The following is an 18,823-nucleotide window of genomic DNA, read 5'->3' as shown; positions in this document are numbered from 1 at the left end:
ACAAAATATTTTCTTTTTGATTCAAATCCTCTTTATGCCACTTGCTCTCACCTGGTAAATATATGTAATAAATAAGTAAAATTAGTACTCTTCATCTTTTCTCATCTAAGACATTGTAATACTTTTCATGATTCAGTAGCAATATACAGGTGACTTACGGAATAAAACCTGAGCTATTGTTTATCCTTTTCATGAAATGTATCTTTAACCTTGAGTCCCATGCATGAACTTAATCAAAGATAATAATATTTAGTCTAACTTTACAGAATGCCATTTAAGCTTACATTTTAGTTCTTCAAGACTCACCATCTATTCCTAATGTTTCTCAGCATGTGCATAGACTTCATCTGCTTCTCTCAGCATATTGACTTTTCTGTTCTTTTACCCTTTAGCCTAGGCAAGGTGTCTCTTCAAAGGGCCTTTGATTTGATTGATTACCTCAGAAATGAGACCTATACCGCCCCCATCACTGAAGCCCTGTTCCAGACAGGCCTCATCTATAACCTCCTTGAAAAGCTGGGATACATGGATCTTGCCTCAAGAGTAGTGGTGAGTCTACCTTATTGCCAACCTGTCTTTGTTGCTTGCCTTTAATGTTGTCATTCACAGTTCTGTTCATCAGTATTAGGCTGCAAAAGCAGCCAGTCACATTTCCTTTTCTTTACTCTACTAGTTGTAAAATCTTTACTTTGAATCAAAATGTCATTGCTTACCAGGAGAGTTGATAAAGGGTTAGCATGATATGGTATTGTTTGAATATCCAAATACAGATTTCTGACACTTCTGCCAAAATGAGATCACATGAAAAGGAAACTTCTCTATTCAAATCCCAGTTTATTTCTATATAATAAATGCTTGAGATGGGCCGTTTTGTAAGGTGGTGCTCCCCATTGACTTCCTATTAGTTATTATGAAATGACAGTTGTGTTTGTATTGAAGAACATTCTGCTTTAGGAGTCCTTACTGTGTTATGGATGATGGTGCTCATGGACAGATTTATCTGCAAAGCACTTAAAGCTTAACGGAGGACTTTGGGGACGAAGAAGGGGGAAACGGGGGAGAGGGAGGGAGGCAAACCATGAGAGACTCTTGAATGTTGAGAACAAACTGAGGACTGTTGGGTATGGGGGAGAGGGAAAGGGGGTGATGGGCATGGAGGAGGGCATTGTGGGGATGAGCATTGGATGTTGTATGGAAACCAACATAACAATAAACTATTAAAAATTTTAAAATAAAATAAAATCTTAGTAGTGGTGACTGCTTTATTTTTTTAAAAACCTGTTTCCTGATCTTAACAGTTATTAGTTAGGCACTTTCAGTATTAAACTGTTGACAGAGTCTTTAAAAGCTTGGGAAGTTGAGATGAATTCTTTGTTTCATCTTACTCTCTGAATCAGCATCTGACAGTAGGGTTTGCTTTATGAATCAGTCAGTTTTGCCAAGGACCAGACAAAAGGAATCTCTCAGAAAAAGGAATAAAGTGGGGCACCTGGGTGGCTCAGTCGGTTGAGCATCCGGCTTCAGCTCAGGTCATGATCTCACAGTTCGTGGGTTCGAGCCTTGAGTCGGGCTCTGTGCTAACAGCTCAAAGCCTGGAGCCTGTCTTTGGATTCTGTGTCTCCCTCTCTCTGTGACCCTCCCCTGCTCACGAAGTCTCTCTCTCTCTCTCTCAAAAATAAATAAAACATTTTTTAAAAAGTAAAAGGAGATGCAATGAAAACACATTTCCCTTAAAAAAAAAAAAAAAAGAAAAGAAAAGAAAGAAGAAAAAGGAAAAAAGTATTGGACCAGAAATGAGAATTTCTTTTAGGGTTTTGATGTTCTTACTGGTCAGAGGAAGGGGTTAGATTACATCTCTCTCTCTCTCTCTCTCTTTTTTTAAGAAACAACCTCCTTTCTGCCTCTTACTGTCCTGCACATCTCCTATGAGGTGTTCTCTCATCACAGTGAAGGGAGGCAGTGCATGGCTCCATATGGAGCTTGAAAAGTGCCCTTCCTCCCAAATCTCTGAGCTGACCCCAAAAGAGCCACGCCTATCCCTATGCATAACTGTGATATGTAAGTTAGATAATTTCTAAGGTCTTTTCTAATTGTTAGGATTTTTATCATTCTTGTATATCATAGGGCTGTCTATTACCATCCTTAATAAAAAACAGGGTCTTCAGAATGTAACTCAGCTCATAGTGTTACTCAATAAATATTGAGCAAACAAATGAGTGAAATAAACCAGAAACAGATACATCTCAGTGCTTGGTATAGTCTACACACCATGCTTAGTGCTTAATGTAATTAATCTTGTGTAATCCTTACACAAGATTTCATTTTTTAATGTTTATTTATTTTTGAGAGAGACAGAGAGAGAGACAGAGACAAAGTGTGAGTGAGAGAGGGGCAGAGAGGGAGAGAGGGAGACACAAAATCCCAAGCAGGCTCCAGGCTCCTGTCAGCACAGAGCCCGACCCTGGGCTCAAAGTCATGAGCCACGAGATCATGACCTGAGCCAAGTTGGACGCTTAACTGACTGAACCACCCAAGCACCTTGCCAGATAGATATTTCTACCCTCATTGTATAGACGAGGAGACTACCTAACTTTTCCAAAGTTACTTACCAAGTAAATTTTAAAGCTGAGCTTCAAAGCTAGATTAGTTCCTCTCTGAAGCCCATCATTTGTATTATATTGCTGTATTTTAAATTAATTTGTATTCTAGCAATGTCATCTTTCAAAAGATACCTTTTTGTTTGAAAAATCAAGGCTGTTTCTTTCCTGCTATCATTTTTTTAGCTGAGATTTTAAATTAAAACAGTTTGAAAACGTGTAGACCACGTGTGTTTAAAATGACAGACCTACACCTAGTTCCTTGAAAATAAAGTTGTCAACCTACTGTTTGAAATTTTTTTATATCCAAAATGTTAATGACTTTTTTTTACAGTGTTTGTATGAATTTTCAAGAAGTATGCAAATAACATATTGCTCTCTCTTTAAGGCAAACTTAGAATCCAACACTGACTTTTTACTGTTAGTACATGAAAGAAATTGGCCATTTGTTAGCCACTTCAGCAACCATAGCTGGACATCTGAGTTGTTTGCAGTTTGGAGCTATTATGAATCACAATACTGTGAATATTCTTATACATATCTCTTGTGAATATCTGTATGAATTTCTATGGGGATGTGTCTGGAAGTGGAATTGCTGAGTCATAACATATTTGTAGTTAATACTATACTATCAAATCATTGTTCAATGTTAGAGCGCTGTGCTCCATCAGCAACACAGGAGAATTTGAGCTAAGTTCTGGCTCTATATACTTGCCAACACTTTGTAGTAATAGTAACTCTTATTCCCTTTAGCCATTTGGATGGAAGTATAGTGGTATTACACTTTTGGCTTTAGTTTGTATTTCCCTGATGACTAGTGAAGATGGAATACCTTTTGATTTGTTTAATGACCATTGGAGGTGCACTTTTGTTAAATGCCCAAGTCTCTAATGTTTTTTCCGTTGGATTTTCTGTCTTTTTCTGATTCGTTTGTAGAGCTCTTTATATTTTCAAGAAATGAGTCCTTTGTTGCTCTTGTACATTTACAAGTATCTTCTCCCCCTCTGGCTTGCTTTTTCAATCTCTTAATTATGCTTTTTGATTAGCGTAAATTCTTAATTTTAGTGTATGAAATCTGCCAACCCAAAGATATTCTCCATTGTTCTCTTCTGGAGACTTTATTATTTTACCTTACAAATTTAGTCTCTGATCCATCTGGAATTGATTTTTTGTGTATGCCGTGAGTGAGACACAAAGATTCATGGTTTTGATATGGCTAAGTTGGTCCAGCACCAGTGTACTTCAATGTGTACAGATTTTTCTATTATTGAGTTTTTATAACTACTTTGGAGGTTATTAGTGCCATATCAAATCAACACCATTTGGGGTAGTTATTTAGTTGCCTAGGGCTGCCATAATAAGTTAGTAGAAATCTGTTGTTTTAAAACAATAGAAATATATTCTCTCATAGTTCTGGAAGCTAAAAGACCAAAATTGAGGTGTTGGGAGAGCAGATTGGTTCCTTCTGAGGGAGAATCTCTTCCATGCCCCTCTCCTAGCTTCAGGTGGTTGCCAGCAGCCCTTGGCACTCCTTAGCTTATAGATGCATCACTGTAATTTCCACCTCTGTCTTTACATGATATTCTCCCTTTGTTTCTGGGTCTAAATTTTCCTGTCCTTGTAAGGGCACCAGTCATTAGATTTGAGCCCACTATAATTCAGTATGACCTTATCTTAAATCAATTACATCTGCAAAAACCTATTCCCAAATAAGTTTACATTCAAAGATTCTAGGCAGACCTGAATTTTAGAAGTGGGGTGGGGACACTATTCAACCTAGTATAGATAGCAATAAATAACATTTGTACATACCACTAACTTTTTTTTTTTTTTTTTTTTTTTTTTTACTACTGAAGGATAGTGTTTGGTAGTGAATATATTTTAAGAGTTAGCAGAATATTCTTTAAGCTGCCCAGCTAGTTAAATTTCACTGTGGCAGAAGCCATTCTTCCCCCTGCCTCTCTCCAGTAACTCTTTTGGGAGCCTAGTGTCAGAAAGCACTTGATACTTACCTCAGGCCATCTCTGTGCTGTGAACACAGATGTTAAATTCAGTCTAAGGAGTTAGACATTTTGAATATTTTCTTACTCTCACACTTGAGTAACTCTGCGTCTTCATCCCAGATGATGGTTTCCAGTTTCCTGAGCAGGCGTGTGTTTATTAAGAACATACTTCAGGGTGGGGTCCAGGGACTGATGCTTAAAGGGCAACTGCAGGCTTAGTGTGTATGTGTGAGCCTATGGGCCCTTTTACTGCTGTAGATCTCTTACACTTGATTGTTAATTAAAGGTCAGATTAGCTTTAGATCATCAAGAGCGAGAAAGTGTCTCTGAAATTCTTATTCCATTCTTAGGACATTCTGATACCATCAACACTCTCAAAATATGAAATCTGACACTGGAGTTGGAGATTAGAATGGCAGCCATTTCCAGGTCCTTGGATCCAATCCTCAGATAGTATTTGTGATTAAGACTGGTGTCTAATTAATTTTTTATGTTGTCACCAGAGCATTGTATAAATATATTGGTCATTTTGTTATTTAGACTGTGCATACCTACATAACACACACCTCTGTATCACATTTTGTAATGTATGCTGTGGTGTTGTGGTGGATAAAGTCTGGAGGCACTTTTGAGTTGTGTCAAATTGTTCACATCTGATGTTAACATCTGATCCCAGCCATATTCCTGTTTCATCACTTACAAGGCTGTCATTCTTTTACATAGGAGGGATTGGTGGGATAAACCTTCTGCAATAAAAGCTGACACTTCACATTTAAGAAGCTCACTTGACCCAAGAAAGAACTCCCTCGGCATATCAGTGTAAAATTAAAGCAGTAAATCAAATGTAATACATAATATAAGTGCCACCATCTTTCCTGTTTTATTTTTAAAATCATTTTGTGTTACTGTTCTTGCATTTTATTGCATACCCAGTGTTTGTAGCTTGTGTGACCCATCTGGTTTGTTCTCTCCCTACTTGCCATTTTCATTTTATGAAATCATAGGATGGGATCCTATTGTTTAATGAGTTTAAATTAAAAATAATAATTTAGATCCATGGAAAAACAGATTCTAGGTTTAAGCATTTGCAATATGATTTAATATTAAAAATTATAAAACAGCAAGAATTTTCTAAACAGAATTATTTCTAAAATAAAATCCTTTGCTCTATTATTTTATCATTTGAAGTATATGTAAAGTAAACTATTTGGGGAATTTCTCTTAACTACTTGGTACCAAAAATAACCAGTAAAATTGTACCCTATAATTCCAGTGGAGTAATTGCTCAGGAACTGGCCTTAGCATCTTCTAGAGTCAGGGTCCTCTTGCTTCCCGTGCTTTCAAGTCCCATTTTGGGGCACCTGGGTGGCTCAGTTGGTTAAGCGTCCGACTTCGGCTCAGGTCATGATCTCACAGTTCGTGGGTTTGAGCCCTGCGTCGGGCTCTGTGCTAACAGCTAGCTCAGAGCCTGGATGCTGCTTCAGATTCTGTATCTCCCTCTTTCTCTCTGACCCTCCCCTGCTCACGCTGTCTCTCTCTCTCTCTCTGTCTCTCTCAGAAATAAATAAAACATTAAAAAAAGTCCCATTTTTTTCCTGGTTTCTTGATGTTTAAGTAAACTCTCATTAACATTGACATTTTTCTCCACTGAGTTTTTTTAATAGTATTTCAAGCGTGTAACTTTTTTTCTCTCTCTCTGATTCTTCCTCTGTTTCTACTTGACAGTTAGGAGTGGTTTTTAGTTTTCTTGTATTCTTTATTCATTTGGGATGGTTTGCTCTCATGCCATTGAGAAGGGCCAGTGGGAGACAGCATGTCCAATGCAGCCATGTGTATACAATAGGATCTCCTGCATTGCTTTTATGTTCCTTAGATTATCAGTCAGCATGGCAAGTATTTTTCCACTTCATGTCCTCTCAATGACTCACAGGCTTTGTTACTCACACATTCCACAAGGTGTCTGTTCTCTATTTCATTGCTTTTGAAGCAAACAAAAGCGAGTTGACGTGTTATCATAAATGTAGAGTCCTTCTCCTTGCACAGATTCTTCTTTTCATTCTCGTAGCTCCACAAGAGACTGACTTAGGGAAGGTCTGCTGAGAAAATGGCCTCAGCTGTTAAAACTCTCCAAGAAGCATTCATTTTAGGTATTAACAACGGTACTTTGGAAGAATATAATGCTCTCTGAAGAGCTCGAACTTATTTCCTGGGGTGTAAGAGTGTTACATACCAATGAATCTAACATACAGGTGTTCACTGCACTATTCTTGTTGCTTTACTATAGATCTGAGTTTTGTTTTTTTTTTAATTAAAAAGTTGAGGGTGGTGGGGAAATAACTATAAACAACTCTTCTTCCATGCAGGCCTCATTTTCTTGCCTCTTTGTTTAGATTGATTTGCTAGATCATCAAGCTAGTTGATATTTTAAGTATTCCTTTAATACTAGATTCAGAAACATTTAGACATCTACCTTTCAGTAAAGAAGTGTATTTTTCTCACATTGCTTTATGGGTTCATGGATTCTAAAGTCACGAGGTCAGAACATTTCAACTTGCTTCTAGCAGTGGCTATAGGTGATACTTTTTGGCAGGAAAAATCTTTTAGCTGCGTACACACAGAAGAAAGTCTCCCTACCGCATAGAGGTCATTCATTTTTTTTGTTATATAAGTAAGAGTCCCCCCCACTTTGGCTATAGCAGCCTATGTATAGACTTTAATATTGAATGGTTTTGTCCCAGTTGTACATGGGACATGTGTACATGGGCTTCAAGTTGATATTTATAGGGGAATAACTGTGCCCTCCTTTTTTCTCCTTGGGTAAATGTTGGGAAAAAAAGATACTGCTATTCTGATTTTTCTGGTTGTCCTAATTATTATTAACATTTTGTCTCTCTAGGCCAGGGTATTTAAATTACTTCAAAGTCAAATCCAACAGCAAACTTGGACTGATGAAGGCACCCCATCTACTCGAGAGCTTCGGTCAGTCTTACTAGAATTTGCCTGCACCCATGACCTAGAGAACTGCAGCACTGTTGCCACAAAGCTGTTTGATGATTGGGTGGCATCCAATGGAACTCAAAGGTGACTTGTGCTTCTACTCCAATGAACTCTCTTACTCTTTCTTAACTCTCTTAACTCTTTCTTTCTTAACTCTTATCACGTACTGAAACCAGAATCTTTTCATCCTGGGGCATAAATGTTATGAAACTAAGTGTTAATGTAGGTGAATTGTATGCACTTGTATTGTCAAACAAGAATTTTTTTTCAAATTGTAGTAAAATACATAAAATATACAATTTATTATCAACATATTTTAAGTTTAGTAGTGTAAGTATATTCACATTGTTGAGCAGTGAATCTCCAGAACCTTTTATCTTGGAAAGTAGAACTCTTTACCCAAACATATCTCCATTTTCTCCAACCCCCAATCCCTGACAGCCACCATTCTATTTTCTCTTCTAAATACCTTATGTATGTGAAATGTACAGTATATGTCTTCTTGTGACTGTCTAGTTTCACTTAGTATAGTGTCCTCAAGCTTTATCTATGTTGTAGCATGTGTTAGAATTTCCTTCCTTTTTATGGCTGAGTAGTCCTTTGTGTGTATATACCACATTTTGTTTATTCGTTCATCCATTGATAGATATGTGAGTTGCTTCTGCCTTTTGGGTTTTACAAATAATGCTGCAATGAACATAGGTATACAAACACCTCTTCAAGACTCTCGGTCCTTTTAGATATATGCCTAGAAGTGATACTGCTACATCGTATGGTAGTTCTATTTTTAGTTTTTTGAAGTACTGCCATATTATTTCCCATAGTGGTTACTTCAGTTCACATTCCCACAAATAGGGCATAAGGGTTCCAATTTCTGAACACCCTCACCGACACTTTTTTCTGTTTTTTGATAGCACCCATCCAAATAGGTGTGAGCTGTCAAACAAGACTCTTTTAATTTAGAAATATAACATAACATGTGGACTTAGCAGTTAGTAAAAATGTTTTTGATGATGACTGGTTTTCTCCATGTTCTTATTTTGTACTATGGAAATAGATTCAAGCGTCAGATGAAAGTTGGGGTGGGGGATTTGGATAACCTTTTCAGCTCTGAGGCCTTAATAAAGGCAGAATACTGTGTTTCTTTCTCTCTTCTCACCATTCTTCCCACACTCGCTGCTGTATTTCCACCGTGGAACTTATCACACTGTATGGTAATACATTGCAATAGCCCCTGAGTTCCTGTAGGGCAGAGAACTTCTCTGGTCTCATTCTTCTTCCCCTCCCCAGTGTCCAGCCAGTTGCCTGCCTGGTTCTTTGTGGGTGCTTAGTGAATAATTATTGCATTAAATTGGATTGATGTTCCTTAGAGCCAGGAAAGTAGCAGCCGACTGAATTAAATATTTTCTTGACTATTAGTTTTAAAGACTCTTCTGTTATCTGCTCTGACTCCAAAAGCACTACTAGTCAATTCCTTGCCTTTGTATTCAGGATTTTTTTTCTTATTTTTCTCATATTTATGTATCTCTCTTTCAGCCTACCTACTGATGTCATGACTACTGTGTTCAAGGTTGGAGCAAAAACTGAGAAAGGCTGGTCATTCCTATTAAGCAAGTATGTCTCTATAGGCTCTGAAGCAGAAAAGAATAAAATACTTGAAGCTCTTGCCAGCTCTGAGGATGTACGGAAACTTTACTGGTATGAAATCACCCAAGGAATATGATATATAGAAACTAAAAGCATAAAAGCATTGTGCTTCTGTATTGAGGATCTCATTTTCTCTGAGATCACCCTTTTTCTACCTTTACTTGTGGGCCAGACCTGACTTGGAAGTTGTGGGGAGGAGCCCGCATGTGTTGGGCTTTATCTCAGGAGTTGGACCTGTACAGATGGGTAGAAAGTGCTTTGCCTGAAAGAGATTGGGAGATGCCAGAAATCACAATTCCCTTCTACTTAAAAACATTTTGATCTGCCTGGCATGTTGTCTTTGATTCCACACTTAGTGCTTCTTTTTATTTATTTATTTTATTATTATATTTGTTTTTTTGTCAAGGCATTGCTTTGTCCAAGCTATGATTTTGAAAATGCAGACACCAGTAAGAGGTGACATGTAAAAGCTTGTGGGTTATACATTCATGTGAATTTGTCTGACCTTTCCTTTTTAATACTCAGCTGATGAAAAGCTAGAGATGGCTATTTCACACGGGGGAAAGAAGGACAATAAGTAGGCCTTCCTGGGAGAAGAATAGTCAGTGTCAGGATGTGCTTGTATAAGAACATGGAGAGAAATAGGAAGGTATCTTGAAAGTAATCAGCGGGAAAGAAAGGAGACGCACTTGGGTCTCATTGCTTCTCTTGTATAACTTTGCTCAGAGAAATCCTAATAGTGTTCCAGAGATGCTCTCAGCACCTGCCCAGTTCCACTTTCCATAGGATACACTGGAAATACTCATTTTTTTTAAAGTAGTAGCCGGCCTCTAACCCAAGCAAACAGAGAAAAGTTGTTTATAAACTAGTTATTTTGTTCTAAAATAGTAGTATTTTACTAATAAATTACCACTATAAAATATGTATGTATGTATGTATGTATTTTTAAATAGAAGATAATAAATTTTATTCAAAAACAATGAGAACTAAACAGGAACCTATTCAAATGAACCTAACTGTTATATATATTTTTCACATTTTAACCCTCAAGATGTCTGAGGACAGGACCAAACCTGTTCTTTAACCAGTCAAACAAGTAAAAAATATGATCGATACTGTAACATGGACTAAAATGTGAAAATATCTCTCATCTGGACTTCACTTACATTCTTATTCTCTCTTCTCTGTTAACAGTGTCAGTCCTGGTCTGTGTATTTATATATTTAAACATAGGTTTATACTATACCCAGTGCTCTGTAACAGTCTTTTTAGTTCTTTGACAGTCTTTGAGATTTGTCATGTCAGTTCATAAAGCTTATTTAATTTGTTTTTATGGCTACAAAGTATTCCATAGTATGGCTGTAATCATAATTTATTTAATCCAACACATCTTGAGAGACATTTGGGTTTTTCCTCCTATTAAACATAGTTCTTCAGGGGCGCCTCGGTTGCTCAGTCAGTTAAGCATTCAACTTTGACTCAGATCATGATCTCACAGTTTGTGAGTTCGAGCCCCATGTCGGGTTCTGTGCTGATAGCTCAGAGCCTGGAGCCTGCTTCAGAGTCTGTGCCTTCCTCTCTCTTTGCCCCTCCCCTCCTTGCTCACTCTCTCTCTCTCTCTCTCTCTCTCTTTCAGAAATAAATAAATAAATTTTAAAAAATTTAAAAAATAATCATTCTGTATTCTCTTGGGGGTATGTGTTTTCCCACTCTAAGCAGAAATTATAGCATGATAAATGAGAACTGCATTCATTTAAGTACCAGGCTTTAGTATTTATCAGCTGTGTTACTATGCCAATTTTATATAACCTCAGTTTCTTAAACTATAAAATGGAGATATGTAATGATTACCAATTTCAAGCCTTGTTGTGTCAAGTATTTAGAACATAAAATTGTACATAAAGTTTCAGTAAATGTTAGCTATTAATATTGAGTATATTCTGAAATGTATCTTGCTTTTTACATCAAACAGCCCAATTTTCTAAGAGTCGTAATATTCCTTGAGGTGCCTGGGTGGCTCAGTTGATTAAGCATCCAACTCTTGATTTTGGTTCAAGTCATGATCTCACAGTTCACGAGTCTGAGTCCCCACATCAGCCTCTGCACTGACAGTGTGGAGCCTACCTGGGATTCTCTCACTCTTTTTCTGCCCCTTCCCCACTTGTGCTCTCTCTATCTCTTTCTCTCTCTCTCTCTCAAAAAATAAACTTAAAAAAAAGAGTAGTTATATACCTATCTACTTATACCAAATAAGGTTTTTAACAGAAAAAAAGCCAATCTTCAGAGTTATAATAAATTCTACTTGAATTTATTTCGTAAATGAGCTTACTACATCAAGAATGATTTATTATTATGTGACAATATATTTAATTCCTTATCTCATTGGTGAGCTCTCCCTTTATTTAAGAAAAAAAAAAAAAAGACAAATTTTCAGTCTATTGATCAGTCTTGGACCCAAAACTTACCTCCTTTGAACTGCTTCAGAACCTTCATTAGGAGACCAATGCTAATTTTAAGTTCAATGATCACTTCATGGTAAATAGTTATTTTGTAAACTAAATCTGCTTTTCTCTCCAGGTTAATGAAAAATAGCCTCAGTGGAGATATCATCCGAACACAGAAGCTGTCATTTATCATTAGAACAGTTGGCCGACGTTTTCCTGGACATTTGCTGGCATGGGATTTTGTCAAAGAGAACTGGAATAAGCTTGTACAGAAGTAAGTTCCTCAGATAACTACTGATTTTTAGTATTCTCCAGTTCTGCACTTGAAAATGTTCCCAGTGTTGTGTTGACACACAGGATTTAAGATTTGCTGTGAGAGAAAAAAATGCTTCAGTGACAGTTGAACTGACACACCCAGAAATTTTCACCCTGGTAAATGTAATTCCGTATCGTGAGCCATTAATGGTGGTGCTCCTTTTGGGTACTAATTAAGGTCAACCATGTTTGACACTTAGGCCACTTAGCTTCACATGGCCACAGACTGTTTGAGAATAGCTGTTGAGTTATGTGTTTTGAAAAGTACCTATTCATTGCCAGGGAATCAGTTAAGAACTCATACCCACCTCAGTGGCACGTGGAGCATTTTATTTCTTTTAAAGTAATAATAGATTAGTTGGATTAATAATTTATCTAGATATCCCTAACTCCTGCCTTTTTCTGCCCATCTGTTTATCCTACTGATAGTATATGTAGGATTACTCCTGATATACTGAGCTTCATTACCTTGGGAGTAGGACTCCACTTTGCCTTTGACCTGTGTATTTTATAGTAAAGTATTTCCTTTGCATTCAGGAACTTTACTTCTCAACAGCTGCCTCTTTTTTTTTTTTTTTTTTTGTTCTTGTATTTCTTCAGGTTTCATCTGGGGTCCTATACCATACAAAGTATTGTTGCCGGGTCAACGCATCTGTTTTCAACAAAGGCACATTTGTCTGAGGTTGGTTGTATAAAACGTTAGGGAGACTGGGTAACTCTTTTCTCTTAGGCTGCTCAGTTTAAGTCACATGGTGCCTTCTCATGCCATTTCCTGTCCCTCCTCTGTCTGCCTTGATCAATGCTAGTGATTCTGCATTGAATTACTTCCAAAGGGCGAATAGTCAGCAATGAGGAAAAATTCTGATCGGGAAGAATTTTGATTCCATTCTCAACAATATTCCCTTCTCTTCCTGATACAAATAATTGTTTTTTTAATAAAGTTTATTTGTTTATTTTGAGAGAGAGAGCGAGTGCACGAGCAGGGGAGGAGCAGAGAGAGGAGAGAGAGAGAATTCCAAGCAGGCTCCACATTGTCGGCACCTAGCCCAAAGCAGGGCTCGATCTCACCAACCTTGAGATCGTGACCTAAGCCGAAACCAACAGCCAGGCACTTAACTGATTGAGCTACCCAGGCACCCCACAACAAAATTTTTTTTAATTAACCAGCATATGTGAAGTTTCTTTTTAAGTGGTAATAAAATTGTTTTATTTTTTAATTTTTTTTAACGTTTATTTATTTTTGAGACAGAGAGAGACAAAACTTGAGCGGGGGAGGGGCAGAGAGAGAGACACACACAGAATCTGAAGCAGGCTCCAGGCTCGGAGCTGTCAGCACAGAGCCCGATGCGGGGCTCGAACCCGTGAACCGTGAGATCATGACCTGAGCTGAAGTCAGAGGCTTAACCGACTGAGCCACCCAGGCGCCCCTAAAATTGTTTTAAAGAATTTCATTCCAAGGGTAAAAGTGGACATGAATTCTAACTTTAGACTACTTCATTACTATTACTTGGCTTTTTTTTTTTTTTTTTTTCTATTTTAAATTGGAAAAACTCATCCTTGTGGGAGTAAGGGGAATTCATTTGTAACATTACTTCAGATTTCACCATACTTGATCAGGAACTTGCTGTAAATATTTTGAATATTAAAGTACTTTTTGTTTCTACTTCTTTTAAGACATCAGCATAGACACGACTAAGTTAAAGCTTATTTGAAACGGATATTCAGAGTTACCTCCGATTTACTGTTCTTCCTTTGAAATATTTCTACATGCAACTTCCAGGTCCAGGCCTTCTTTGAAAACCAGTCAGAGGCAACCTTTCGGCTCCATTGTGTCCAGGAGGCGTTAGAAGTCATTCAGTTGAATATCCAATGGATGGAGAAGAACCTTAAAACCCTGACGTGGTGGCTGTAGCATGCACACCTGCACCTCGTCTTGTCTCCCATTCAGAGGGCTTGTTAACTTGGGCTCCCCTGCTTTTGCAAAAAGCCAAGGTGAAGCCAGAACCGCTGCCGAGTTGTTTGCACTCTTAGGAGTTCTAGTTAGCTCAGGGCCCGTCTGTACTTTCCATCTGTCTTTTTCGAATTGTCTTTGGGCAGTGTGTAGTTATTTATTACAAAACTATAGTCACCTACATGCGCCAACATCTACAAAAACAGTGAGTAATTTTTCTACTTTGAAGATATACAAATGGGGAGGAAAAATCTATTTTGGCCTTCTGTTCTGTTTCTCGGTATCCGGAAAATACTGACACAGTGAAACAAGGAAAGCTGTACCGTGGGAGCCATCATCTTTGCAGGCTGCTGGTTTGTTGGCCATTTGTTGCTTCTTATTGATAGATGTTACTTGAATGTGGTACAAAACTTGGCTTCAAAACTATGGTAATGAAGTCGATGAATCATACAACTGTTAGAAAAACTGATCTCAGGTGTGCAGATCTACTTTGATTTGAGGCTTTAACTCTTTATTTTCTGAAAAAAAGTTTAAATAAGATCTATAACTTATATTTTTTTTCTGCAGAACAGCTAGGTGCTACAGAATTTTTAAATTTTTGTTGTATTGAAAAGCTAAGTAACAAGGACAAAAGATTAAATTTTCCAAATATTTAATACTTATTTTTTCACCTTTTAGGAAAATGTTTCAAACTGAGTTAGCTTTAAGTATAAGTATTTTATTTATGAACTCCAATATTCTCCAAATCTGTACACCTTTACCACTCCCCACCATCGATATACCTTATGTTATAAATAAGTATGTCTACATTTATGGAAAGCCTTTTGTTCATACTGGTGTCTTTTATCCTGACTTTATCACTATTACTAAAAATAATTTGTTTAAGTTACCTTTGACATTACCTGATCATAGACACTTTCCCTGTGAATCATACTCGTGTAGATTTTGATGTTATATGATAGGGTATATTAGAAGCATAGTAGAAGCATATTTTAAGATAGGGCCTTTGAGAAATTGAGCATTTTTATTTGAAGTTCACCATAATACCTTAAAGGAATAAAGAGAATGTGGAATAGGAGTAGTTTGATTCAGATCTGATATGGTGGGCTTTGAATTTTTTCTGCTGACAAAATCAGTACTTTTTTTTAGTTGAAAAATCAGTGGTTTTATTTTGTTTTATCTTTATCATGGCCAAACTAACTAAAAGGAATGGCCAAGGAAAGAAAGAAAGAAAAGGGAAGATGTCCAAAGCTGTATGGCGTTTTCACTCCTTGTAAAGGAGAAATACTGTACTTGAATTTTTTGAGCTATGCAGACTTAATACTTAGATTGTTGAGTTTCTTTGATTCTTAAGGGAAAGGCTTTCTTCCTAATAATTTTTGAGTACTTTGTATTTTGTTTGAAAACATCTTCTATGTACATAAAAAGGGTAGATACTTATTTGCAAGCACTTAAAACACACCACAGAATCAATGGAAAAGGTCACCTTTTTTATTTTAGCAGATATAAAGTGAAAATATGTGGGATTGTGTATAAAATTATATTTTACTTTATGAAATATTTTTATATAACAAAATTAAAAATGCTGGCAAGCTAAAAGATAGCTTTCTTTAATCCTAGTGTGTTTTCTCCCAATTTAGTCTTTTCTAAACATTTATCTCTGGTCTAGAATACAAAATAATATGTCCTGAGAATCACAGAATCCTCTAAAGATGTCTTGTTGAAACTGTGGTGATTGTAGGTTTTTATTTGTCTTTTGCTTCAACAAATGAATGATAGTTTAGTTGATATTGGAAGTTAATGTGTTTTTACATTTTTAGAGTGGGGAAAAATACAAACTTTTGAGGGGTTTTTTGGTTGCTGGTTTTTTACCATATGTTATATTACTAAATTCCACTTTGATACAGAGTTTAAATTTTGCTACTTCTCAAAAGCAGTTAAGACTTTTCAGTTTTACCTGCCCATCTTTACATGGCTACTGTAGTGAATGTTAACTCTACATATGGCAAATCTTGTCCCGAATTATATCATTTTTTCTGAGTGTATGTGTGTGTGTGTGTGTGTGTATGTGTGTGTATTATATAGGGAGAAGGTGATGTTTAAGTAAATCCCTATCAAAACATGGGCTAAAAAAGAGGTAACTTGTAATCCATTGCTATCTTTGTTCTCCAAAGCTGTTCATCCCCATGATGCTGGAACCGCTGGTCGTAGTGTTATTTATAGGCCTCACCTCAGTTATATGTAGCTGTAACAGCCCTCCCCTCATGTTTGCCCAGAGAATTCCATAATTTTTAATGTGAAGCTAACCCATCTGTATGGCACTTTGAAAAACTAACTCTAAGTCAAGAATATAAGGTTAAGTAACCAGTAGAACATGTTACATACTAGGTATAACTGTAGGTTTTGAAGCTGTATCACCCCAAACCTTATCTTCACCCCTGAATCTCAGAGAGTTCAAACAGACGGGAGCACAGCAGTCACGGCAGGCTTGTTTATGTAAGCACACAGATCCTTGACAGCTAAGTGCTGGTTTTCAAGAATTACGTTCATTGCAGAGAGACGATCTATGTGAATGTAATAGAAGAGGCACATCATACCACGTTATTAGGAAATCTGAAATTGTAGAAGAAAAACTTATGCTTTGGAGATCAGGAAGTAGAAATCCAAGGAGTCTAGTTTGTTCCATTAATAGCAAGAGATTGGATTCATTAAACTACAGGTAGTGTCAGCCTCCACCCCACGCTCATGCCTTCCTCCATTTTCTTGTTTCACATAAATCCCTTTAAGTGAAATTGCATTGCTGTTGTTTGTGAACTTTCTTACCAGCACAGGCTCTGCTTAAATGTTAATACTCCTTGATATTCATGTTTTCATTTCATTGAACAAAAGCTGTCAGCAGAGTTCTGGGTATGTAGAGGATATTGCGCTGCGTCGGTCTCACTGGGTACAGAGCAGAGTCCCTTCTGAGTATAGCAAAGTAAGAAATGAAAACTAAGTGCTGAGTTTGTTGAGTTATTGGTAGCCTCTCACTGAGTTAGTTGTGTTTGAAGAGTCTAGGCAAACTAAAGCACCTGGACCCATAATCTGCAGCTGGACTTCTGAATATTCATGTAACCCCCATTCGTTTCATGAGATTGTGCAGCTCAGGACACATACCATCACCAAGAACTGCAGCGCCTGAGTCTGCAAAACGAGATCCGAATTTCATAGATATGATGTAGCTTTTTCTCTCCTTTGCCTTTGTCATTTTGTTGTTATTGTAATTAACTCTTTTATAAAGGGCTTCTTCACTGCCTCCTCTGACACTCCCATTTGTACTGCTTTGTTTTTTGAGTTTTGTGGTTTTTTGCATTCTTTTATTTTGTGCTTCATTCTCTGCATTGGTAAGTAAATACTAAATGAAAAGTAGCAGTCCAAAAGTATGTTAAATTTCCTCTTCTTGCTTTCCTTATTGCCTGCATGTGCAATAGCTAATAAAATAGTTGATTAATTTCTTTGAGTGGCTTTTTGGGGGTATATACTTTTTTTAAATGTGTATATGTGGTTTTGATATGTTTTTATTTTCTTTAATTTTGTATACTTATTCTGATAAAAGGCAAAATACTGTCCAATGAAAAATCTCTTCCGCCCTGCCCATAATTGCCTATGTGGGCAACAGATACAGAGTACTTATTTGGTATTTCTTTTTTGGAAGTTGATGGTGATATTGAGGGGAGGGCAGAGTATGTTCTTTTTAAAAATGTTTTTGCTGCTATCTTGTGGGTGTCATTTCATTTTGCATTTCCTTCATCTTTCTCATGGAAATGTAGCTATCTAATGAACTATGGAGGTCCAGAAGTAGGTCACTTGTCCCACTCACCCCTCTCCGAACTGCCTGCATGGACAGTAACTAATAGAGTAGCTGTGGGTGCTCTTGCCTTGATCTAGTCTTGGGGGCTCGGGCTTATAGATCATTCTTTCAGGTGTGTGTATATATATGTATATATATATATGTTATGCTACTTTTTTACATTTCATTTTTATATATCCCTTTGCATGTATGCATATGTACTTAATGAAAATTGAAGTTCAGAGTATGACAGATTTTCTCTTTTCCCTTTTCCTCATCGCCTCCTTGGGCAGTAGCTAATACTTTGGGTTTTGTGGGGCAGGAAGTAGGGTATGTACTTAATGTATATAAATAAATTTCCTACTACTTTGTATTACTTAATTCATTTCATACTGTGTCCTTCTCATCCTTCTCAGAGGACGTTAAAGTACCTAATGAGACTTGGAAGTCCGGATGTATGACAGTCTTCTCTCCTCCCCTCCCCTTAGTGTCCATGTGGGCAATAGCTGGTAGAATACTTGTTGAAGTGGGGTTTGGGGGTAGGGTGGGGTTGGGGACAGGGATGTGTACGTGCTGTATATACCTGTTTTTACTACCAAGTTGTATTACTTCATTGGGTACCAAGACTGGAAGGTACCCAGTGAGCCATGGAGGTCCGGATATATAACAGTCTCCTCTCGTCCCCTCCCCTTATTGCCCACGTGGGCAATGGCTAGTAGAGTAGTTAGTTTCAGGGATTCTTTTGTGGGCTCGGGGGTAAATACTTTAAAATATATATACATGTTTTTACTGCCTTATTACAGTATTTCACTGGGTACCCAGTCCTTCACTTGGACATGTAGGTTCTTAATGAACCATGGAATTGTAGATGGGTAGCAATCTCCTCTTCTTCCTTTCCCTTTTTATCTATGTAAGCGATAGTTCTAAAGTAGTTTGGGTTTTTTTGAAGTTTTGGTGGGTGGGAAGGGACAAAGGGCAAGATATATACTTTTGAAAACTGTATATACAGTGTTTGTTACTATATTGTGTTATTCCATTTT

At 37.2% G+C, this 18,823-nt stretch overlaps 1 protein-coding gene across 3 annotated transcripts in view; it reads left to right on the top strand.

Moving 5' to 3' along the window:
* Positions 1-18,823, top strand: part of LOC120236530 (leucyl and cystinyl aminopeptidase) — a 99,152-nt gene that overhangs the window by 69,116 nt on the left and 11,213 nt on the right. The window contains exons 13-19 of one of the 3 annotated variants that reach the window (XR_005529694.1): positions 393-549; positions 7,497-7,681; positions 9,134-9,295; positions 11,822-11,962; positions 12,604-12,685; positions 13,784-17,695; positions 17,917-17,920. Coding sequence is in view for 1 of the 3 variants with exons in the window: in XM_039239367.1 (XP_039095298.1) it covers positions 393-549; positions 7,497-7,681; positions 9,134-9,295; positions 11,822-11,962; positions 12,604-12,685; positions 13,784-13,915 (859 nt within the window). In the remaining 2 variants the exon portion in view is untranslated. Of the gene's footprint in view, positions 1-392; positions 550-7,496; positions 7,682-9,133; positions 9,296-11,821; positions 11,963-12,603; positions 12,686-13,783; positions 18,305-18,823 lie in introns of those variants that run through there. The other 2 variants (XR_005529695.1, XM_039239367.1) reach the window with 2 other exon arrangements.

The sequence above is a fragment of the Hyaena hyaena genome, unplaced genomic scaffold, assembly GCF_003009895.1.
Source record: "Hyaena hyaena isolate Hyena2069 unplaced genomic scaffold, ASM300989v1 scaffold_156, whole genome shotgun sequence".
NCBI lineage: Eukaryota > Metazoa > Chordata > Mammalia > Carnivora > Hyaenidae > Hyaena > Hyaena hyaena.
The sequence above is the reverse complement of the archived record's forward strand: the minus strand, read 5'-3'. Positions and strand labels throughout refer to the sequence as shown.